Source organism: Tamandua tetradactyla, chromosome 3 (assembly GCF_023851605.1).
Source record: "Tamandua tetradactyla isolate mTamTet1 chromosome 3, mTamTet1.pri, whole genome shotgun sequence".
Taxonomy (NCBI): domain Eukaryota; kingdom Metazoa; phylum Chordata; class Mammalia; order Pilosa; family Myrmecophagidae; genus Tamandua; species Tamandua tetradactyla.
The window spans coordinates 9,510,631-9,536,555 of record NC_135329.1 but is presented as its reverse complement, the minus strand read 5'-3'; the positions used below and the strand labels follow the sequence as shown (position 1 = coordinate 9,536,555).

Below are 25,925 nucleotides of genomic sequence, written 5' to 3'. Positions count from 1 at the left end.
GTCTTTTTATTTCTTTTTCTGAATTGATGCTAATGTTCTGGGAAATGATCATGATGATGCATATGCAACTATATGATGATATTGTGAATTGCTGAGTGTATGTGTTGGGAATGTTTGTTTCTTGTAATTTTTTTTAATTAATAAAAATTAAAAAAAATACAGTGGGGAAAAAACACAGAAGAGAAAATTTGAGCAAAAAAAAACAGATAAAAGAAGTAGATTCATAGGTGTTGTAGATAGTGGAGTTATCAGGCATGGGTTTTGTATTCGTTTGTTAAGCTACTGGAATACAGTATACCTGAAATGGAATGCAATATCCCAGAAATGGAATGGCTTTTAAAAAGGGAATTTAATAAGTTGCAAGTTTACAGTTCTAAGGCCAGAAAATATCCAAATTAAGGCACTAACAAGAGGTTACCTTCTTTCAAGAATGGTTGATGCCATCTGGAACATGTCTTGCTGGGAAGACATCTGGCTGGCATCTGCTGGTTCCTTGCTCCTGGACGTCATTGATTTCAGCCTCTGTTTCCTGTGAGAGGTTCCTTATTTGGTGTCTATGGGCCTTCACTTGGCTCCTCTGGGACACAGCTCTGGATTTCCTCTCTTAGCCTAGCATCTGCTGGGGTGGAGATTTCTTCTCTTCAGGTTCTAGCTATTTCTGTGAGTCTTTGTTTAGCACCTGGGCTATTTCTGTCTTGATGACCAAATGTCTACATTGGCTCTGGGCTCTCTCCAAAATGCTTCCTCTTTTAACAGATTCCAGTAAATAAATCAAGACCCACTCTGAATGGGCAGAGTTACATCTCCATCTAGTGAAAAGGCCACACCCCAAATTAGTGGTACCACATCTCCATGGAGATAATCTACATCAAAGCAATTTCCACAGTACAATATTGAATCAGGATTAAAAGAAACTGCCACCCCTACAAGATTGGGTCAGAATTAAAACATGGCTTTTCTGGAGTACATAATAGTTTCAAACCAACACAGGCTTTGAAATAGTTATAATTAATATATAAGCATTATTAAACATTTGAACACTACCAAGACAATAAGAATTTGGTATTTGTTGATTAGTATATAGTTAATATATTTAAAGAACAATATGGAGGATCTTGGTGAGAATTTGAAACTACAAACTAATTAAATGGAAATTTTACAGCTGTCAGAAGTGCAATAATTGAGACTAAGGACTAATTTGAAACTAAGAACTTCAAACTCAGTATAATAATTGAAACTAAACTGTTGGTTTTTCAAAACGTTATTTTATTTTTTAATGCAATTTTATTGAGATATATTTATATACCCTATAAAATAAATCCAAAAGGTACAATCGGTGGTTCATTGTCCTCATATAGTTGTGCACTGAGCACCACAATCAACTCTTAACATTTTCATTACTTAAAAAAAAAAAGAATAAAAGTAAAAATGAAAAAGAACACCCCGAGCATCCCATGCTTCTTATTACCCTCATTATTTATTTATTTTTTGTCCTTATTTTTTTTTTAACTTATCTGTCCATACTCTGGTTAAAGGGAGTGTCAGTCACAAGGTTTTCACATTCACATGGTTACTCTGTAAAAGCTCTATAGTTACACAGTGTTCTTCAAGAATCAAAGGTTACTAGAATATAGTTCAACAGTTTAAATTATTTCCTTCTAGCTGTTGTAATCCACTGAAAACTAAAAAAGGATATAATGCATTAGAATAATCTCCAGAATGACCTCTCAACTCTGAAATCTCTCAGCCACTGAAACTTTTCTTTTGTTTCATTCTCTTCTCCCTTTTTGTCAAGAAGGCTTTCTTAATCCCATGATGCTAGGTTCAGTTTCATCCCCGGGAGTCCTGTCCCACATTACCAGGGAAATTTACACCCCTTGGAGTCATGTCCCATGTAGGGGAGAGGGCAGTGAGTTTACCTGCTGAGTAGGCTTAGAGAGGCCACATCTGAGCAATAAAAGAGATTCTGTGGGGATGAGTCTTAGACATAATTATAAGTAGGTTTAGCTTTTTTCTTTTTAGTACAGTTTTATTGAGATATATTCACATACCCTATAATCATCCAGTAAATTATTGGGCTTAACAGCAGATTTTCTAGGTTTGTCATCTTTTGTTTGGGAGGGGGGTACATGGTCTGGGAATCGAACCTGAGTCTTCTGCATGAAAGGCAGGTTAATTAATCATCATTTCTCCAGCTATTCTAAAATTGTCAGAAGACAACATGTAGACTAAAGCACCAATAAGAGAAAAACAGTGGCAACACAAAAAAAGAGTCTGAATTCAGTGGGGGCATAGTTAAAAAAAGAACAGCTCAAAACATTTGGCAATTGGATTTCAAGGATGGGAGAGAAAGATAGGCAGAAATGATATCTGCAGAGCTAATGTGCAAGAATGTTCCAGAAGCCTTGTGAACTTCAAGCACAATAAATACAATGAAAACCACATCTAGGCACATAATAGTAAAACTGATGAAAGGCAAAGCAAAGAAAAATCTTAACTACAGCTAAATGGAGGTGACTGGTGAGATGGGGGATGGGATTGAAAGGAATTATGTTCAAAGAAGCAGCAGTAAGACCAAAAGTTGACTTCTAAATAGAAACTGTGGAAACCAGAAGAGAATGAAATGTTATTTTCACAGTACTGAAGAAAATAATTGCCAACATAGAATTCTATACTCAGTGATAACATTCCTCAAAAAATGAAGGCTATATAAAGATATTTTTAGAACACCTTTGCATCCAGGCATAGAGATACTAGAGGATACATAGAGATACTAGAGATACTAGAGGAAACAAAACCAGGAAATTCATCAAACCAGGAAACTCAGTGCTGGTTTAGTAGTACTTTGAGTTGTGGTTTCTACCCCAAGCCACCTGCAGCCATTTTCAGAGTCCTCAGATGGCTGCTCCATGTGTTCTGTCTAGGTGTTTAGTTGCATTCAGTGGGAGAGACAGGATGAAATATGCTTATTCTATTTCTACCAGAACCCAAGTACAGACAGCAATTTAATTTTATCATAAACTTAGTATTCATTTGTATTAGTTATGAATTTATAGAGCATCCATTCTACACTAGGTGTTGCTGGAGATGCAACAATGAATACTCTCTAAGATGCTTACAGTAGGTCACTGGTAGGGGTGTGGGGTGGTAGAGGCAGAAAGTAAACAATTTAATATGTTTAATGAATAATTGACTTAATGGTCTCTGCTTTGTTGATCCATTTTTGCTTTAGATTTTGGCTTGTTGTTTGTGTCTGAGAGAAAGAAGACCCTATTTATATTCAGTTAAATTTTCCCTTTTATTATTGTAATAGAATATGAGGGACAAAGTCTCTTTATATGTATGTTATAGATGTGATTATTAAGACAAAATTATAAGAGTATAAAATATAATTTTAAGAAGGATAAAAACTTAAAATAAGAATACATGATTTATTATTATGTATTTATTTCTCAGGTCTTAGAAAAATACCCCAATACACCCATGAGTCATAAAGAAATTCTTCAAGTTATCCAGAGAGAAGGACTAAAAGAAATCAGGTGAGTTATTTAAACATTATCAATAAGAACATTAACTCTTGATTAGAGTATTTGGTAGATTATACCTTAGTCTTGAAGATTGATTATTTAGTAAACAAATGCTTTGTTCATTTCTCATTTCTTCAGTTGTCTGCTTTCTCACAGCAAAGTTAAAAAATGAAAAGTAAATTAAAAAAAAGTTCTTAGTGAGTAAGAAGGTAGCTGTCTCTAAGCCCATGCACTTTGAATTCCTAGGGAAGGCCTGGAGCCATCTTCAAGTCTTCATCTATCAATTCACGCTTTTGATTTGATAAGCTTGGTCATTAGCAGGTAAAAAGTGCTCTAGTGCAGACACTTTGTTAGAGAGAGACAAACAGTCCAGGAAGAAATGACATTGGCCCAAAAGAACAAAATGGAAGAGTTAAATAAAGCAAAATATGCATTCAAAATATATAGCCTATAGTTAATCAGTATAGGTCCAATGACATACTTTAATTTCTAAAAACCTTATTATATTACATTAGCACCTAATAGTTACTGTGCATAATCAAGAAATGTTAAAATTATGTTACATTTATTAAGACAGAAATTTGGGAGCCTACTTTCAGAGATTTTTATTAAGATAGACGAGGTTATGATGCTTTAAAAGTACCACTACTGGTTCTCAATTGGGGATGATATTGTGGATTTCAGATTTTTTGGGGGGTAATTTTGATTGTCACAGTGACTGGGGAAGGGACAGCCCTATGGCATTTAATGGGCAGATAACATGGGTGTTAAATGTCTTGCATAAAGTTGGACAGGCCTTTACGCTGAGGAATTGTTGAGCTAATATAGTGTCCTTATTGAGAAACCTTGAGCTACACTCAAATATTTGTAAATGGTCTATTATATATTTTTTTGATAAAAGTGATTGTGTGTTCTAGATTTTAATTTTTTGCTTTTCATCAAAATGAAGTTCAATTTGAAATTCTTTTTTGATGGCTCTTTTCTAAAGCAATTAAAAATATTAAAAAAAAATTTTGGCCAAATGTTAGGAGGCCGTGAATAAATTAGGCTTTGGTATAATAATATGAAGCAGGGAAATATAAATTGGTATACTCACCTTGAATAATGAGTGTCCCTTAAAAACTGAAATACATTCTAAGAATTAACTTTTAAAAGCCATATGTTATAAATTATTTTAAATTTTAATCACCCTTTACTGATTAATTTTGAATTTTTATTTGAAGTAGATTAATTAAAGCACAGGTACCCATTTAATCAGAGATCAATTTGTAGAGAGCTGGAAGAGAATAGGTTACCTAATTTTGTGACTGAGGAATGAATTCTGCTAAGGTATTCTCATGTCTTTTTATAACACTTTTGGATCTTAAAGAATAGGAATGAGCAAGTGATTTCATTTCTTTTGCTAATTAGATTTTTGATATACTAAGTAAATAGACCAGAAAATCTTGGGTATAGAGGTCAGGCTTGATTAGTCTCTTTAAGTCTAACTGTTAGTTGTAGTATTATCCAGATATAACACAGTAAGACTTTGTGACTTTAAACTTACCATCCTTTCCAAGGTGCAAGCAATAATAATAATAATAATAAAGAAATAAAGAACAGATGAACAAAATGAATTGCTTAAAAAAAGGTAGCAAGATTGTATTTTCATAAGAAATGGCTCCTTGCTTCAGTTAGTGACAACAATTTACAAGTAGTTTATTCCTGGTTAGACCGTGTTGTTGTGGTTATGCAGTTGTGTAACCACAGAACATCTCTTAGACTAGACTTTTTAGTCCTTGCCTTTCTTAACTTCTCAGATTGTTTAACACAGCTCCTCTGCTTTTGTTACTTTAAGTGACACCGCAAACATTCCTATCTTTCTACCTTGCTTGAGCTGTCGTCATTGTTTTGTTTTGTTTGTTAGTTTGCTGCTTAGTTTCTCTCCAATTTAAATCCAATTTTGCCCATTCTCATAGCTTTAAATATCATCTATAATTTGTCAATTCCCAGATTTGCAGGGAAGTTACTTTTCCACCTCAGCTTTTGCACATTCTGATCCCTTAGCAAGGAACGTGCTTTCCTTCAGTTATTTGACAGGTAACTCTTTTTTGTCTTTCAGTTCTCAGTTTGAATATTTCTTTTTTGAGAGAAACCTTGGCTGACCTTCCAGTCTTGATCACATCTTATTTTAGTTTATTGTGGTGTTCTGTACTCTTTCTTTGTAGCGCTTATGGTATATTTTGGGATTTTAAAAATCATATAACTTCCCTACAGCTTATACTAAGCCAGCTATTTGGCATATCGCAGGTATGGAAGATCTACTTGTTAATAAATATATGAAGTTATCAGTGACTGAAAGATCACATTCAAAATATAATTATAAGCTTATTCTCTCTCTGCAGTGATGTGTTAGTCTTATAATCTTTAGAGTTTTTAGTTAGATCAACGGATTTTAAGCCAATATTATGCTTATTGAAGATGTGCTGCTTCTGTTTATTTTCATTCCTCAAATCCTAATACATGGTTTCCAGCTCTTCTCTCTTTTATCCCTCTGTTTCCACATTTTGAAGACTCTTGCTTAGTTTTGATTAATCCATACTATATTTTATTTGGTTTTAAAATATATTAGAAAATCAACTGATTAACTTTTTAAAATTTTGTTTATTTATTAAATTAAAAAAAATTTAACAACAAACGAACAAAAACACTCTTAACATATGATCATTCTGTTCTACATATATAATCAATAATTCACCATATCACATAGTTGCATATCATCATCATGATCATTTCTTAGAACATTTGCATCAATTCAGAAAAAGAAATAAAAAGACAACAGAAAAAGAAACAAAATGAAAACAGAAAAAAAAAAGAGATTGTACATACCATACCCCTTACCCCTCCCTTTCATTGGTCGCTAGCATTTCAAACTAAATTTATTTTAACATTTGTTCCCCCTGTTATTTATTTTTATTCCATATGTTCTACTCGTCTGTTGACAAGGTAGATGAAAGGAGCATCAGACACAAGGTTTTCACAATCACACAGTCACATTGTGAAAGCTATATCATTATTCAATCATCATCAAGAAACATGGCTACTGAAACGCAGCTCTACATTTTCAGGCAGTTCCCTCCAGCCTGTCCATTACATCTTGAATAATAAGGTGATATCTACTTAATGCGTAAGAATAACCTCCAGGATAACCTCTCCGCTCTGTTTGGAATCTCTCAGGCATTGACATTTTATCTTGTCTCATTTCACTCTTCCCCCTTTTGGTCGAGAAGGTTTTCTCAATCCTTTGATGCTGAATCTCAGCTCATTCTAGGATTTCTGTCCCATGTTGCCAGGAAGGTCCACACCCCTGGGTCATGTCCCACGTAGACAGGGGAGGGTGGTGAGTTTGCTTGTTGTGTTGGCTGGAGACAGAGGCCATATCTGAGCAACAAAAAAGGCTCTCCTGGGGGTGACTCTTAGGCCTAAGTTTTAAGTAGGCTTGACATATCCTTTGTGGGGTTAAGTTTCATATGAACTAACTCCAAGACTGGGGACTCAGCCTATAGCTTTGGTTGTCCACACTGCTTGTGAGAATATCAACTGATTAACTCTTGGCTGAGAAAGATTCAGGTCTCTTTAAGAAGATAGGTAGTAAGATCTTTAAAAACTCATTTACCTGAACAATGGAATTCTGAATGAATTATTTAGAAACATGCATCCTTTAAAAAAAAAATTAGGACTTTTCAAAAAATGCCCTTAAATGTCCTTAAATTTGTCCTCTCACAACAATTGTATAATTGTGTTCTGTTAAATTCTTTTTACACCTACATGTACCCCTCCTAAGGACAGTTTAGAGTTTCCAATAAGAGTCATAGGGAAGAGAAGATACACAAATTTTTGGGTTTCCATGAAAGGAGAAATGGCTTAGGCCAGGGTTTCTGGTGAACTTACTAGTAGCCAGAGAGAATAGCAGAGGCATTCTGGAGTTTACTGAAAGTAGCCTATTTCTCTTTGGGACAAATGAGATAAGAAAACATGGAAAGGGCTTGCAGTAGTCCATAGGAGGGAGAAAAGATAAAAAGATTTTAAAAAATGAATGAATTGGATCTTAAAAGTTATGTGTTACTCGATGTTAAAATAAATTCAGTTTGAAATAGTGGTAAATGAAAGCGAGGGGTAAGGGGGACGGTACATAAAGTTTTTTTTTTTCTCTATTATCATTTTATTTCTTTTTCCGTTGTCTTTTTATTTCTTTTTCTAAATCAATGCAAATGTACTAAGAAATGATGAATATGCAACTATGTGATGATATTAAGAATTACTGATTATATATGTAGAATGGAATGATTCTAAATGTTTTGTTTGTTAATTTTTTTAATTAATAAAAAAAAGTTATGTGTTACTGATAATAAAGATAGATGCTCTAACTGTGGATTTTGTCATTAAATCATTTGTTAGTAAATAATAAAAGTTAATATCTGTACTATTTACCAGTAAACAGTTTTTAAAAAAAAATTAAAAACATTTGTTGAGTGACATCTTTTATTTATTTATTTATTTATTTATTTTATTAACGGAAAGAAAAAAAATTAACACAACATTTAGAAATCATACCATTCTGCATATGCACTCAGTAATTCTTAACATCATCACATAGATGCATGATTATCGTTTCTTAGTACATTTGCATCGGTTTAGAGGAACTAGCAACACAACAGAAAAAGCTATAAAATGTTAATATAGAGAAAAGAAATAAAAGTAGTAATAATAGTAAAAAAAAAAAAAAACCCTATAGCTCAGATGCAGCTTCATTCAGTGTTTTAACATGATTACTTTACAATTAGGTAGTATTGTGCTGTCCATTTTTGAGTTTTTGTATCTAGTCCTGTTGCACAGTCTGTATCCCTTCAGCTTCAATTACCCATTATCTTACCCTGTTTCTAATTACTGCTGGACTCTGTTACCAATGACATATTTCAAGTTTATTCTCGAATGTCCGTTCACATCAGTGGGACCATACAGTATTTGTCCTTTAGTTTTTAGCTGGACTCACTCAGCATAATATTCTCTAGGTCCATCCATGTTATTACATGGTTCATAAGTTTATCTTGTCTTAAAGCTGCATAATATTCCATCGTATGTATATACCACAGTTTGTTTAGCCATTCTTCTGTTGATGGACATTTTGGCTGTTTCCATCTCTTTGCAATTGTAAATAACGCCGCTATAAACATTGGTGTGCAAATGTCCGTTTGAGTTTTTGCCCTTAATTCCTTTGAGTAGATTGCCAGCAATGGTATTGCTGGGTCGTATGGCAATTCTATATTCAGCTTTTTGAGGAACCGCCAAACTGCCTTCCACAGTGGTTGCACCATTTGACATTCCCACCAACAGTGGATAAGTGTGCCTCTTTCTCCGCATCCTCTCCAGCACTTGTCATTTTCTGTTTTGTTGATAATGCCCATTCTGGTGGGAGTGAGATGATATCTCATTGTGGTTTTGATTTGCATTTCTCTAATGGCCAGGGACATTGAGCATCTCTTCATGTGCCTCTTGGCCATTTGTATTTCCTCTTCTGGTAGGTCTGTTCAAGTCTTTTTCCCATTTTGTAATTGGGTTGGCTGTCTTTTTGTTGTTGAGTTGAACAATCTCTTTATAAATTCTGGATACTAGACCTTTATCTGATATGTCATTTCCAAATATTATCTCCCATTGTGTAGGCTGTCTTTCTACTTTCTTGATGAAGTTCTTTGATGCACAAAAGTGTTTAATTTTGAGGAGCTCCCATTTATTTATTTATTTCTTCAGTGCTCTTGCTTTAGGTTTAAGGTCCATAAAACTGCCTCCAGTTGTAAGATTCATAAGATATCTCCCTACATTTTCCTCTAACTGTTTTATGGTCTTAGACCTAATGTTTAGATCTTTGATCCATTTTGAGTTAACTTTTGTATAAGGTGTGAGATACGGGTCTTCTTTCATTCTTTTACATATGGATATCCAGTTCTCTAGGCACCATTTATTGAAGAGACTGTTCTGTCCCAGGTGAGTTGGCTTGACTGCCTTATCAAAGATCAAATGTCCATAGATGAGAGGGTCTATATCTGAGCACTCTATTTGATTCCATTGGTCGATATATCTATCTTTATGCCAATACCATGCTGTTTTGACCACTGTGGCTTCATAATATGCCTTAAAGTCCGGCATCGCGAGACCTCCAGCTTCGTTTTTTTCCCTCAAGATGTTTTTAGCAATTCGGGGTAACTTGCCCTTCCAGATAAATTTGCTTATTGGTTTTTCTAATTCTGAAAAATAAGTTGTTGGAATTTTGATTGGTATTGCATTGAATCTGTAGATCAGTTTAGGTAGGATTGACATCTTAATTATATTTAGTCTTCCAGTCCATGAACACGGTATGCCCTTCCATCTGTTTAGGTCTTCTGTGATTTCTTTTAGCAGTTTTTTGTAGTTTTCTTTATATAGGTTTTTTGTCTCTTTGGTTACATTTATTCCTAGGTATTTTATTCTTTTAGTTGCGATTGTAAATGGGATTTGTTTCTTGATTTCCCCCTCAGCTTGTTCATTACTAGTGTATAGAAAAGCTACAGATTTTTGAATGTTGATCTGGTAGCCTGCTACTTTGCTGTACTCATTTATTAGCTCTAGTAATTTTGTTGTGGATTTTTCTGGGTTTTCTATGTATAGTATCATATCGTCTGCAAACAGTGATAGTTTTACTTCTTCCTTTCCAATTTTGATGCCTTTTATTTCTTTTTCTTGTCTAATTGCTTTGGCTAGAACTTCCAACACAATGTTGAATAATAGTGGTGATAGTGGACATCCTTGTCTTGTTCCTGATCTTAGGGGGAAAGTTTTCAATTTTTCCCCATTGAGGATGATATCAGCTGTGGGTTTTTCATATATTCCCTCTATCATTTTAAGGAAGTTCCCTTGTATTCCTATCTTTTGAAGTGTTTTCAACAGGAAAGGATGTTGAATCTTGTCAAATGCCTTCTCTGCATCAATTGAGATGATCATGTGATTTTTCTGCTTTGATTTGTTGATGTGGTGTATTGCATTAATTGATTTTCTTATGTTGAACCATCCTTGCATACCTGGGATGAATCCTACTTGGTCATGATGTATAATTCTTTTAGTGTGTTGTTGGTGTTGAGTGACATCTTTAACATGGCTAAAATATATGGCCTAATTGTTCTGCCTCTGTAAACATAAGTAGCCAAAGAGCGCTCCCTAGGGTGCACTTTTCCACACAAAATTGTTTGTTCCAATTTGAAGTGGTATTAGAATCTTAAAAAATATTCTGTAAGCCTTTACTCATATTTTTTCTAGATAGTTTCTTCTTTTAAAAAGCTACATTATTAATTGAACAAAGATTTTGCTTATTGAGTTTGATTCGGAAACCCATTCTCATTATTATAGCTGTGTTACTCTTGAATCATGTTGTGCAGTTGTATGAATTTGGTAAATTTGGCTTTATACTTCAGTTCTTCTCCAAGGGAAGCATTTGTGGTAAATGGCTATCATTAGCTATCAATACAGGCTTACATCCAAGATATTATGGGTTTGGTTCCAGGCCACTGCAATAAAGCTAATATCATAATAAAGCAAGTCACATATTTTTTTTGTTTGTTTCATAGTGTGTATAAAAGTTGTCATTGCAACGATGTTCACAGGATCTTACCAGGATCTCAAGAAATCACTTTCTTTGCTCATCCATAAGAAGCAACTCCTCATCTACTCAAGTTTTATTATGAGGTTGCAGCAATTCAGATACATCTTTAGGTTCTACTTCTAATTCTAGTTCTCTTGCTGTTTCAACCACATCTGCAATTACTTCCTCCACTGAAGTCTTGAGCACATCAAGGGTTGGAATCAGCTTCTTCCAAACTCTTGTAAATGTTGATATTTTGACCTTCTCCCATGAATCAGATGTTATTAATTGCATGTAGAATGGTGAATATTTTTCAGAAGGTTTTCAGTTTACTTTGTCTAGATCCATCAGAGAAATCACTATCTCTGGCAGCTAGAACCTTACAAAATATATTTCTTCAAAAAAAGACTTGAAAATCTAAATGATTCCTTGATCTGTGGGCTGCAGAATGGATGTTGTGTGAGAAGGAAAGGGAAAGACAGTTTTGCTGGATATGGAATTCTTGTTAGGCATTTTTTTTTTTGCTTTCAGCACTTTAAAAATGTCATCCCACTGCCTTCTTGACTCCATGGTTTGTGAGGGAAATTTGGCATGTAATCTTATTGAGGCTCCCTTGTAAGTTGTTTCTGTCTTGTGACTTTTAGAACTCTGCCTCTATCTTTGGTGTTCAAACCACTTGATTATAGCATGGTGCAGTGTTGGTCTATTTGGGGTTATCCTGTTGAAGTTCATTGAGTGTTCTGGACGTGTATATTCATATCTTTCATTAGATTTGGGAAGTTTCCAACCATTGTATCTTTGTTTATTCTGTCTGCTTCTTTCTCTTTATTCTCCCGGGATTCCCACAATGTATATATGGTTGATTTGTCTCCACAGGTTCCTCAGACTCTGTTCGCTTTTCTTCATTGTTTCCTCTTTTTGATCCTTAGACTGAATGATTTCAATTATCTTATCTTCAAGTTCACTCATTCTTCTCCCAGTTCCATTCTGCTGTTGAATCCCTCTAGGAATTTTGAATTTCTGGTACTATGATCTTCAGCTCTGTTTGGTCCCTTTCCATCTCTCTATTGATATTCTGTAGTCATCTTTTGTTTTCTTAGTGTCCTTTATTCTTTTGTCTATTTTTTCTTTCTCTTTTTGAGCATATCTAGGACAATTTTAAAATAGTCTTGTCTGGTATGTCCCAGATATGCCCTCCTTGTTAATGATTTCTAATGCATTGATCTTCTCCTGTGCCTGGGCCACTACCTGTTTGTTTGCATGTTTCCAACATAGACTTTTCTTTTTTCTACATTTGAAAGCATATTTTTATTAATAAAATAACATACGTTCTTTTTTAATTTTTAAAAATTTATTTATGAAACATAACCACATACAAACACAAACATTCTTACCATATGATCATTCCGTTCTTGTTATATAATCAGTAACTCACAATATCATCACATAGTTGTATATTCATCATCATGATCATTTCTTAGAACATTTGCGTCAATTCAGAAAAAGAAATGAAAAAGAAAACAGAAAAAAATTCATACATACAGTACCCTTTACCCCTCCCTTTCATTGATCACTTACCACTCCCTTTCATTGACCTTTCAGTCGTGAAGGTTTTCTCAGTCCCTTGATACTGAGTCCCAGGTCATTCTAGGATTTCTGTCCCATGTTGCCAGAAAGGTCCACACCTCTGGGAGTCATGTCTCACGTAGAGAAGGGGAGGGCAGTGAGTTTGCTTGTTGTGTTGGCTGAGAGAGAGGCCACATCTGAACAACAAAAGAAGTCCTCTGGCGGTGAATCTTAGGCCTAATTTTAAGTAGGCTTAACCTATCCTTTGCGAGATTAAGTTTCATATGAACAAATCCCGAGATTGAGGGTGCCACCTGTTGCTTTGGTTGTTCCCACTGCTTGTGAGAATATCAAGAATTCTGTACTTTGGGAATTTGAGTTTTCCCCCTTTTTCACCATTCGTGCAAGGGGGCTTTGCAAATACTTTTCTATTCACTGTAGAAATCACTCTGAGATTTATTGGGGCATCCCTCTGGACAAACCTACAAAATCTCATGCCCTACTCAAGCTTCCATGTACTTATGGTGTTCAATTAAGCTATCTACATAAGTCATATTAGGAACTGCACTAGTCAAAATATAAATTTTGTACCAAATAAACATTTTTTTGCTTTAGTCTCACACATAAGTTTAAGTTTTGAAGTACTAATTACCATCTATTTTCAGCACCCTGCAGTATTGAAATTCCTTTGTTCTTCCTCATGCAAAAACATTTTTAAATTTGTACATTTAGTCACTATCATTATACACTCTAGGCAATTCTAGACTATACCATCTCAGTCTTTATCATCTATCTTTCCTTCTGATTTTATTTGTGCCCCCAGGCCTCCTCCCTCTAACATTCTCATATTCAGCTTCATTTCAGTGTTCTAACATTATTGTATTACGGTTAGGTAGTATTATGCTATCCATTTCTGAGTTTGTACGATCAGTTCTGTTGTACAATCTGTATCCCTTCAGCTCCAATTGCCCAACATCTACCCTATTTCTATCTCCTGATAGTGTTTATTACCAACTGAAATTCTCCAGGTTCATTCACTAATGTCAGTTCACATCAGTGAGACCATACTGTATTTTTCCTTTCGTTTCTGCCTAATCTCACTCAGCATAATGCCCTTAAGGTCCATCCATGCTGTTACATACTTCATAACTTTAATCTGTCTTACAGCTGCATAATATTCCATCGTATGTATATACCACAGTTTGTTTAGCCACTTGTCTATTGATAGACATTTTGGCTGTTTCCGTCTCTTGGCAGTTGTAAATAATGCTGCTGTAAACATTGGTGTGCAAATGTCCATTTGTGTCGTTGCCCTCTTGTCCTCTCAGTAGATACTTAGTAATGGTATTGCCGGGTCATATGGCAATTCTATACTTAGCTTCCTGAGGAACCGCCAAACTGCGTTCCACAGTGGTTATACCATTTGACATTCCCACCAACAGTGGATAAGTGTACCTCTTTCTTCACATCCTCTCCAGCACTTGTCATTTTCTGTTTTATTGATAATGGCCATTCTGGTGGGCTTGAGATGATATCTCATTGTGGTTTTGATTTGCATTTTGCTAATAGCCGGGGAAGTTGAGCATCTTTTCATCTGCCTTTTGGCCATTTGTATTTCCTCTTCTGAGAAATATCTGTTCATGTCTTTTTTTTTTTTTTTTATGGAAAATCTAAAAAAAAATTTATTTATTTATTAAACATAACAACATACAAACATGAACATTCTTAACATGAGCATTCCATTCTTGATACATAATCAATAACTCACAATATCATACAATGATTATGTTTTATTTAAGATGTCAAAAAATAAGGAGTACCATTCAGTTGCAATAATAAAAAATTTTTTTACAAATTTAAAAAATAAAGGAAGGGGGAGGATAAATTCCTTGAGGGTGATCCTTAAGGAAGAAAATTGAATATTATAAACAACTGGGAATATGAAGCAGTCAAGAGACAGAATGGGGAATGTGGTTTCTGACTACAAAAGAAATATGGTTAGCAGGAACAGAGGGGGAATATATAGTACATAAGAGATAGTATACAGTGGCTAACAGCAGCAGCATAACTTGGGAGTTCGTTACAAACACAGGATCTCAGGCCCCACCCCAGACTTATTCAATTAAAACCTGCATTTTAACAAGATCTGCAGTGGTTTTTATTGAATATTAAAGTTAAAAAACCACTCGTCCAGAGGATAGGCTCTGGAACCAAACTGCTAGGGTTCAAATGCTTTATCATTACTTATAAGCGTGTAACTTAGACAAGCTATTTAAACCTCCTTCTATGTGTCCATATCTCATTTGTAACTAGGAGCAATAATAGGTTCCACCTTTTAAAGTTGTTGTAAGGACTAAATGAGTTAATATATGAAATATTTAGAATAGTACTTGGCACCTGATAAGCACAAGGATTACATGTACTTATTCTCCAGCCTTGTTACTTATTCTGACATTGTTGTAGAGGAAAGGACAGTGGAGGTCAGAAGAAAGTCCAGCTCCCTTCAGTTTCTAGCTGTGTGAACTTGGATGAGTTATTGAATATCTGTGAGATTTTCTCATCCATAGTAGGGGGTTCCTTAACTTTACCTGCCTCGCTGGGATGCCCTGAGATTCAAATTAAAGAGTGCATGTTAAACAGCAAAACCTTCTATTTAGGTTTCATTTACTATTCTTTCTCAACCTGTTTGAAACAGGAGTTCCTCTCATTTAGTGGGCAACAGATGGAAGAGAATGCAATGGCAGGTCAAGAATGAGGTGGATGGAGAGTCTGAAGATTAATCTGCCCCACTTCACGATTTTTTGAAGGGGATGGCTTCAGCTTTAACAATTTTTTTGGACTTTGGGAAATATGCTGATCTAACGTATAAATAGTAGTGGGAAACTTATGCTGTTGCTTTCTCTTCCTAATCTACAGCTCACGCGTTTTGTATAGTGGTTCACAATTCATAAGGAATTTTTGTCTGTTGTGTATCACAACATTCTCATGGGGAAGTATTAATCCCATTTTTTTCATAGAAAACTATTTCTTGTAACAGCAGAATGCATATTAAACTCCCTTTTAACTTGACCATTTCTACCCAAATCCCATGTGGTTACCAAGAGTACAAATATTTAAAGAGGGAGGCCAATTACAACTATGCCAGGCACTGGCTTCAAGTTTATGGACGCGAGTAAAAATATATTGGGCCCCTTTTCTCATCTGTAAAAAGAATACCTTCTTAAAAAAATTGTTGTGGGATTAAATAAGAACTAAGCCTGAGGGGGGGGCACCTACCACGTCGTAGGGCTTCAAGTAAGTCCCTTCTTCTGGCATGTGAGAGATAGAACCCGAGATATCATCATCGTTTCCATTTCACACGTGGAGGAACCGATGTCGAGATTGGATCTCAAACTCAAATCTCAGCCTCACCGCTCGGGTTCCCTTTCTCTATTTGCAACTCCACAGCTCCCAGACTGGCTCCGGCAACTGGACTACCCAGTAAATCGTCTCCCAAAGCGTGGAATATTTTTCCTTGAATTGCGGTCTAGGGGGCCGGCGGCCACTGTGAATTGTTCCCATGGCTCTAAGGAATCCTCAGTGTTACTTTGAGATGAAATTGTTTTCCCATCACCTCTAACCTCGTCTAGAATAAAAGCTGCAGTGAAGTACCACGTCCAACTAGCGACGCCATTTCGACTGCTACCTGTTCATGTCTTTTGCCCATTTTGTAATTGGGTTGTCTGTCTTTTTGTTGTTTAGTTGAACAGTCTCTTTATATATTCTGGATATTAGACCTTTATCTGATATATTGTTTCCAAATATTGTCTCCCATTGTGTAGGCTGTGTTTTTACTTTCTTGATGAAGTTCTTTGATGCACAAAAGTGTTTAATTTTGAGGAGTTCCATTTCTTTCTTTTTTTCTTCAATTCTCTTGCTTTGGGTATAAGGTCTATAAAACTACCTCCAAGTATAAGATTTATAAGATATTTCCCTACATTTTCTTCTAACAGTTTTATGATCTTAGATCTAATGTTTAGGTCTTTGATCCATTTTGAGTTAACTTTTGTATAGGGTGTGAGATATGGGTCCTGTTTCATTCTTTTGCATATGGATATCCAGTTTTCTAGGCACCATTTATTGAAGAGACTGCTCTGTCCCAGGTGAGTTGGCTTGACTGCCTTATCAAAGATCAACTGTCCATAGATGAGAGGGTCTATATCTGAACACTGTTTTATTCCATTGGTCAGTATATCTATCTTTATGCCAATACCATGCCATTTTGACCACAGTAGCTTCATAATACACTTTTTAAAATCAGATAGCATGAGACTTCTACCTTCATTTTTCTTCCTCAGGATACTTTTAGCTATTCAGGGCACCCTGCCCTTCCAGATAAATTTGCTTATTGGTTTTTCTATTTCTGAAAAGTAAATTTTTGGAATTTTAATTGGTATTGCATTGAATCTGTAAATCAGTTTAGGTAGAATTGACATCTTAACTATATTTAGTCTTCCAATCCATGAACACAATATGCCCTTCCAATTATTTAGGTCTTCTATGATTTCTTTTAGCAATTTCTTGTAGTTTTCTTTGTATAGGTCTTTTGTCTCTTTAGTTAAATTTATTCCTAAGTATTTTATTCTTTTAGTTACAATTGTAAATGGAATTCGTTTCTTAATTTCCCCCTCAGATTATTCATTACTAGTGTATAAAAACACTACAGATTTTTGAGTGTTTATTTGTAACCTGCCACTTTGCTCATTTATTAACTCTAGTAGTTTTGCTATGGATTTTTGGGATTTTCCACATATAGTATTTTATCATCTGCGAACAGTGGGAGGTTTACTTTTTCCTTTCCAATTTTGATGCCTTGTATCTCTTTTTCTTGTCTAATTGCTCTGGCTAAAACTTCCAACACAATGTTGAGTAACAGTGGTGATAGTGGACATCCTTGTCTTGTTCCTGATTTTAGGGGGAAAGTTTTCAGTTTTTACACCTTGAGGATGATGATAGCTTTGGGTTTTTCATATATTCCCTTTATCATGTTGAGGAAACTCCCTTCTATTCCTATCCTTTGAGGTTCCAACCTAGATGTTTTGACATTTCAGCATATTACTTCTGAAATTTAGATTCTGAGACATCTATTCCTTGAACTTGTATCCAGCTAATGTTATGACATTTCTTTGAATGCCGGGAGTTAACCAAAACACAACAACAGCAACTAAAAACCCGAAAGTAAGAAAACTCATTTTCCAGTCTTTACAGATTAGCCTGTGCTTTTCTTTCAGAGCTTATCCATACAGTGAGTTTAGACAAGAACCCAAAGCAAAAACATAGGGACTCCCCAATCTTTAGTGTGTGCATCTTCGATTTTTACTGTGTAGGCATTATGTCTTGGGTATGAGCTCATGCTCCTAGGAATTCCTTCATTTACAAGAATAGGAATGTCCTCATTTCCCTAGGAAAAAGTGTTTCTTCCTGATCCCAAGTATACAGTGTATTTTCCACACTGGTACTCCTTTGCCCCAGGCAGCTTGGTTTGACTATTCAACACCGTTCTGTAGAATAGCTCTGTGAGCCACCTTTAGGCACAGGGCAAGTTATGGGATGGCCACCCTGTGACATATTTCCTCATTCAGACCTTTTGCCACCTTCTTACTGTCTCAGACATACATATGCTGTAGTATATACACAAAAGTTATTCTACTTTAGGGACCAGGGACCTGCACTGGAAGTGTATGTGGGCTTTCTATGGAGCCTGAGAGAGTTTAAGGGATAGCTTAGCAAGGATGCCTGGCTTTCCTGCTGTTTTTAAATTGCTTTTTAAAAAAATTCTGTGCTTTCCTTGTTACTGTAACCCTGTAACTTTTTTCTGTAACCTTGAGAGATGTTAAAAAGCTTTTGCTTTTGAGAAACTTCTGTTGGAACACAGAGTCCTGGAGTATTTCTTCCATTATCTTAATTAGGGCAGGACTCATTTATACCATATTTTGTTTGTCTTTTCATCTATTGATGGAATTTGGATTGTTTTCACCTTTGGGCTATTATGAATAATGGTGATATGAATATTTGTTTACAAGTTTTTGTATGAGTAGTTCTATTTGCATTGTGTCTACAGTGCTTAGTTTTAATTAGCTGAACAGACAGGTTGTGAACTTACTCTGTCTTCACCAGCTCCAGAGGTCCCAGTAAATTTTAAATCATGAAATTGGATTAAGCTTTAAATTCATGGAACCATCCATGATTAGGTCACAGAATTTAAGTCAGAATCATTGTGTTTTTCTTTGGCTTAAAATAGACTTTGGTATATTGTTTGTTTTCCAGTCATGATTAAAATGCTCTAAGGAGAAGTTACTACAGATAGTCTGGAATAAGCCATTTGAGATAGCTGTTTTGTAACTAAAGATGAGAAACTTCAGTGTTCACTGGTTCTATAATTGGAGCCTGGTTTTTGTACCAGTTAAGTAAGTGTATGCAAATAGAATACAAGAAGTGAATCCATTGCCGTGGTTAAATGAGCCCTTTTATTTCGTAGGGAATTTACAGTTACCTCATACTTTTGCATCTTTTAATAATGAGATCATATGTAGTCTGATTTATATCATACATCGAGCCTTATGAGCTCCTCTGTGAAGAATGGACTGAAACAAGCAGGAGTCAAAGGAATTAAGAAAACTAATAAATAGGCTATAGCAGTATACTTGGCAAAGTATGATACTGGTTTGGATTAGAGTTAAAGTAATTGAAACTGGAAGTAATAGTCAAATTTCAGATACTTGTTTTGCGTGAACAGGGATTGCAGGTGGATTAGATATGGGAAGTGAGAGAAAGGAGAAAAGAAAAAATGATGTTCTAGAATTTGAGGGTTAAATTGATAAGGTGAGGATGTGTGATTAATCAGGATTCATTGAGGGTATGTTGTGGCAAAAAAAGTTGTGAACTTTATAAAGGGCAGAGAGGTATTCAAATATGGAGACGTGGATTTGCTTATATATGGCAAGGTAGGAATTAAAAGGTAACAGTAAACTGGGGCTGTAGAGTAGGTGTCTATTTTCAAAGATTAATACTTAATACCTGTTTTGGATGTTGATGTCTAGTTCCTGGCAGGTTTTAGAATCTTGAAATGCATCCTTTTTACGCTTGTGATTATATACTTTCATTTTGTTATAGGCTTAGGTTTGCAAGTCATGTATGTAAAGACTTATTAAAATGTAAATTTTTACTTCTCAGAAATTCCAAACAGAAACAAATATGCATCAGCCAGCATAAATTATAAACAGCCCTCCCACTCAGAATGTTTTGATGTAAATCTCAGGCATTTAATCAGTTTAGCATTCCAGTATGTATTTAGTAGATAAGCACTCAAGAGACTCTTTTATTTGTGTGCATTTGGGATATTGTGGCTTATTATAAAAGATAGAGCAACTGAACGTACACATTTACAAAATACACACATAAAATAACACATAAAGCACTGAGTTCTTATATATGCTTTGAGACCATTCTTGCTAATCCTTTATTGTTATTGTTCATTACTAATTCTGTCTTTAGGCTGATGTACGAGTTTCCCCCTTCTATCTGGCTGTCATTAATATTTACAGACGTGCTTTATAGTTGTTAAGTGTGCAGGGTCTTTAAACCTTCCTAAGTAGCCATTGCCTTTAAAGTTCTTTCTTCCCTAGTGGAGTTTTCTTAACTTGCTTTGCTCTTCTTATTAGTTGTATTATCTTGACTCAGCAAATAGAAAGAAACAATGAAAGAAATTTGTTCAGAAGGAAGAAAAAAGTAGGTAAAGTATTCGTTGCTAGAGATCCTCTTCTTTTACTAGTTTTCCTTGTCTTTCTATTCATGAATAGATTGGAAGGAGCAAGATCTTCCCACAAAGATTCTTCATTTTCCTGAATTTAGCATCCATAGATTGAGCATTTTCTAATTACATTATTTATGAATGATCCCATGCGTTCATGATATATAGTAATTTGTAGTTTTGGTCAGGCACATATTTGAATCTTTCCTATCATAGGTCTGCTATGAGAGAGTAAGTTATATAGCTGTTCAATTAGCCTTGCCAACTGCCTAGCCTTTAAATATAAGCTGATCATTCCTTACTGTCACCTCTGCAAGAGGTCAGGGAGTGTTTAAAAGCATTTGTTTCGTTGTAGAAAAAGACCTGGAAAGGAAGGCGTAGTGCTAGTTATATAGTAATGTTGGAATATTTTTAGACAAGCAGGTGACTTGGACATGAATCCCTTGCAAATGAAGGGATTTACATTACACCGAGATGTTCCTGACAAATAATACCCCAAAATGGTATTCACTGTTGCATTTCTCATCTCTCTCCCACTCCTTTTTTTGTACTAGTCACATTATTTCAGTCACAGAATGTTATAACTGGAAAAGATAATTGGGCTTTTACAGCTACATCTCATTATGTTATTGAGGGAGTTAAAGTTTATGGAGAGTAAGACTTGGCCAAAGTCATACACTACCACAGTGAAACTAGAAACTCAGGCTTACTTTTTCTGATTTTTTTTTGTCCTTTTTAGTATATCATACTAACTCTACATCCATAATTCTTCCTGCTGTTGATGAGTACATTTGCCGTATTATTTGTCATATCAAACTTTTAACACAGACAACACTTGTGTAATTGCTTTCTGGGAAGAATTTGAAATAAAGACCTCAGCTGTTATAATGAATTCTGAAAGGGTCAATAAGAAATCTTTAAAAATTTTTTTGTTTATTGCATATTTTTTATTAGAGAAGTTGTGGGTTTACAGAACAAGCATGCATAAAGTACAGGATTCCCATTCACCACCCTTTTATTAACACCTTGCATTGATATAGTACATTTGTTGTGAGTGAAAAAGCCTATTTTTATGATTACACTGTTAATTATAGCCCATGTTTTTAATTTACAGCCAATGCATTTTTTTATAAACTTATCCTAACCCCACATTTAAAGAGATGTGCTTTTTGTTTTATTTTGTAGAACTCAAAATTGTAATATAGCAAGGATCTTTTCTTGATTTCAGTTTGTTATCCCAAGCAAGGTTGTAAGCTCCTTTAGGGTTAGAATTGCAGAACAACTTTGGGAACCATCGTGCAAAATTCATTTATATCTGTGAAATCCCAGTAGCCTTTGATTGGTATTACTACATTTATTTGTGAGCAAAATAATATCTTTTGTTCTATAAAACCATCCTTCTCACATCATATTTAAGATTATATATATTTTTGTTCATCTTCTATCAAAAACTGAGGGCGGGCCATGGTGGCTCAGCTGGCAGATTCTCACCTGCCATGCCGGAGACCCGGGTTTGATTCCGGTGCCTGCCCATGCAAAAAAAAACAAAAACAAAACAATTAGAGTCCCTAATTTTTTTGTCGCTTCTCCTTACTCAAAAATATATAGCAAGGGAAATAAAAGTCAACATTTACTTATTAATATGTAATATGTAATAATGATACCATATCAGTCTAATGGTTGGGTAATACCTAGGCTTCCATCTTTATATTATTATTTGAGGTCTGCTTTTAAGCCCACAAACCTGGTAGGGATATCAAAAAATAATAATGAAAACACAGAAAGAAAATACTTGATTAACTGACAGAAAAAAGTATACTTATCCACTGTTATCCAAATTCATGAGTCCTGTTATATATCAAAAAGAAGCTTAGGGTCCATAGCTGATGGCTTTATGATGGCTCCTTATAGTAAAAATGCATGGGAAGAATATTAAAGAATGGGAAATAGTAATTGTATCCACATTGAATTCTAAACTCCTTGATAGTTTTACTATACTACATGATAAAGGTTCTGCAACTGTTTTTTGAAGTGGGTTAGACTATTGAGATGAATTTAATTGTATATTTTTAGATAGTGATATTTTGGGCTAACGTGTAACTTTTAAAGAAAGAAGTGTTTCATGTAACAAGATAGGGGAGTGCTAATTTGAGGAATGGTTGATATTGCTGGGAGGGAAGGGATAGTTTACTTTATTATTGCTTTGTAAAGAAAAATTAAAAGCTTTTTTTTTTTCTCCTTTCATTTTCTTGGGTTGCAATCCAACTCCAGAAGGTAAGAAGTATTACTTTATTCTAAAACAGTATTATGCAATTATGAAGACTGTTTTACGAGTTTAAATTTAAATGCATGATTTTTACTTGATAAAACTAAATAACTGGTCTAGAAACTAAATAATAGTGATTAATATGTAACTGTTTATTTATTAAATGTGCTTTTTTGTTTTTGCAGTTTGTAATAATTATCGTTTGGCTACTATTTTAGAAACCTGATCTATATTTAGTTTATAAAAATCACCTTTGGACTTACTGTCATTGGGGTACATAGTATTCTGCAGATTAATAATGAAAATATTTAAGAGATTAGAAATCGCCAAGTTAGCGTTTGCTTTTTGACTACAAGACTGAAACTGCACATTTATGCTCTGATTTAGAGAGAATATTGGTAAGTTCTCTAGGGGAATGATACTTAAAGTTAGGCCAAATTAAAACTCGTAGTCTGGATCTTTTACTGAATTGGTTTTTTGTCTGCATTGGCACAGCAGTTAGATAGACCTCTGTTAAACAGTTTCCCAAGTTATACTATCCCATATTATTACCTGTATCTGACTTGCTTATGAGACTTGAGAGTAGGAACCATATCTGTGCATTTTCATGTCACTTGAATTTGATGGTATGCTTGGCTTAGAACTTAATAAATGGTTTTAACTGAAGTTAAACTTGAGCTCCATTAAGTTCATTTATAGGAACCCATTCATTTCAGAATAATAGCTTATGGAAAAAAGCTTGATTCAGATTATACGGACTGTTAAAATTAAAACCAGGTAAAAAAGTTTTTTTTGTGTTAGTTTTGTTTGGCGGGGGGTGCTTGTATTTGATTGAGTTCTAAAAGTATGAATTATAGGAAACAAATTTGAATACTTAAGCAAAATAGATATTTTTGAAGAATGAGGAGTAGTTTATATACTCAAAGGAAAGAAACAGGCTCTAAAATTAAGAGAACTAAGTCTGCTTCAGAGATCTGGGTAGCTCACATTAATGATGATTTGTCTCATCAAGACACTCTACCTGGGATGAGCTAGTCATAGTGCTAATCTGCTCAGGGTTAAATTTCAAGGAAGAGTGCTTGGGCTGGTGCAGTACTTGGGAATAGTTAGACAGATGGACAATTCTACTAACACTGTTTTCAGTGGGGTAAGGTATAGATCCCCAAAGCAGAATTGGATATTGTTTTCCAGAAGAAAGAGAGTATACTGCTCAGACAGAAACAACAGATATATAATGCTTACTGTTGAAAATTAGAGTACAACAGAAAAACATGAAACAAGAAGATAAAAAATTGAACCAGTGAAGGTTTTCTAACAGTATGTTATGGGTTTTGTGATTCCCAAGCATGTTTTGTTTCTGTGTGTACAATTTTTATTTTTGCCTTTTTTTTTTTTTAAATTAAACCTTTTATTTTGAGATAATTGTAGAAGTCACAAGCAGTTGTAACAAATAACTCTTTACCTAGATTCCCCCTATGGTAACATCATGCAGAACCTAGTACATTATTATAGGTAGACTATTAGCCTTGGTACGATCTACACGGTTTCTTTCTTTCTTTCTTTTTTTTTTTTAACTTTTTTATTGTATAGTATAACATATATACAAAGAAAAGAAATAAAAAAGCAATAGTTTTCAAAGCACTCTGCAACAAGTGGTTACAGGACAGATCCCAGAGTTTGTCATGGACTACCATACGATCCTCTCATATTTTTCCCTCTACCTGCTCCAGAATAGGAGGCTAGAGGACTTAAATACTTTATTATCACAAACAACTTTTTTCCTTCTTTTTTTTTTTGTGAACAATAATATGTATATATACACAAAAAAAGCTATAAATTTCAATGCACAGCACCACAATTAGTTGTAGAACATTTTTCAGAGTTTGATGTGGGTTACAGTTTCACAATTTTAGGTTTTTACTTCTAGCTGCTCTGAAATACTGGAGACTAAAAGAAATATCAATTTAATGATTCAGCATTCATATTCATTTGTCAAGTCCTGTCATCTATGTATAATTCCACCATCAGCTTTGATCTTTCCGTTACCTCTCTTTGGAGTTGTTTGGGCTATGGCAATTCTAAATTTTTGATATTGGAAGGGTCCATCACTAGTATGGGTAGGGAGATGGATCTACTGATATTCTAGAGAGGCTGGGCTAGGTTTTAGGATTTATCTGGACCAGAGACCCATCTGGAGGTTGTAGGTTTCTGGCAAGTTACTCTAGTGCCTGGAACCCTTGTGGAAGCTTATATATTGCCCTAGGTGTTTTATAGGATTGGCTAGAATGGTCCTAGTTAGGGGTTGGCAGGTTATGATAGGTAGCAAGGTCTACCTGCAGCTTCTGTAAGAGCAACCTCCAGAATAACCTCTCGACTCCATTTGAACTCTCTCTGCAACTGATACTTTATAAATTATACTTCTTTTCCCCCTTTTGGTCATGATGGAATTGTTGATCCCTTGGTGCCAGGTCTGGATTCATCCCTTGGAGTTATCGCCCACGTAGTGGGGAAGGCAATGATTTCACTTGTAGAGTTGGGATTAGAGAGACTGAGGCCACACCTGAGCAACAAGAGCGGTCCTCCAGAAGTAACTCTTAGGCCTGCCTATACGTAGTCTAAGATTCTCTGCTGCCTACTTAAGCTTCACAAGTGTAAGCCTCATGATCGACGGCATGGCCTCTTGCTTTGGGTATCCCTAAAGTTTGACACAGTATCAGGGAATTCCCTGATGGTAAGGTTTAATAGTTCCATGGTCTTTCTCCACTCCCTCAGAGGACTTTGCCAATACTTTTTGATTATTTGCTTAATATACTCTAGGATGTTTCCAGTCATTACAATAATCTATACATATTAAAGGACGTCTTTCTTATTCTGTGCTTCCTGTGTTTCAGTTGTTCAAAGAGCTATACAGATAGGTTGAATTAGATTATGCACTACAGAAGATTTCAGTTCCAGATCATATAAACCTTTCTTCTATTGGTCTCAAAGAGTATGTGTAGTTCTAGAATATGTCTTTCTTACCCCTGTGTTCTGAATTACTTTAACCCCAACCTGTTCAGCTTCATTCTTATCTGTAAATATCAGGTTATATATATAAAATAGCCTCTCAAAATCCAGGAGTAATAACCA

At 35.0% G+C, this 25,925-nt stretch overlaps 1 protein-coding gene across 2 annotated transcripts in view; it reads left to right on the top strand.

Moving 5' to 3' along the window:
- The window catches only part of ASXL2 (ASXL transcriptional regulator 2), a 235,476-nt gene that overhangs the window by 59,625 nt on the left and 149,926 nt on the right, over nucleotides 1-25,925 (top strand). For both annotated transcript variants that reach the window (XM_077152315.1, XM_077152314.1), the window contains exon 2: nucleotides 3,457-3,539. In XM_077152315.1, the coding sequence (XP_077008430.1) occupies nucleotides 3,457-3,539 (83 nt within the window). The remainder of the gene's footprint in view (nucleotides 1-3,456; nucleotides 3,540-25,925) is intronic.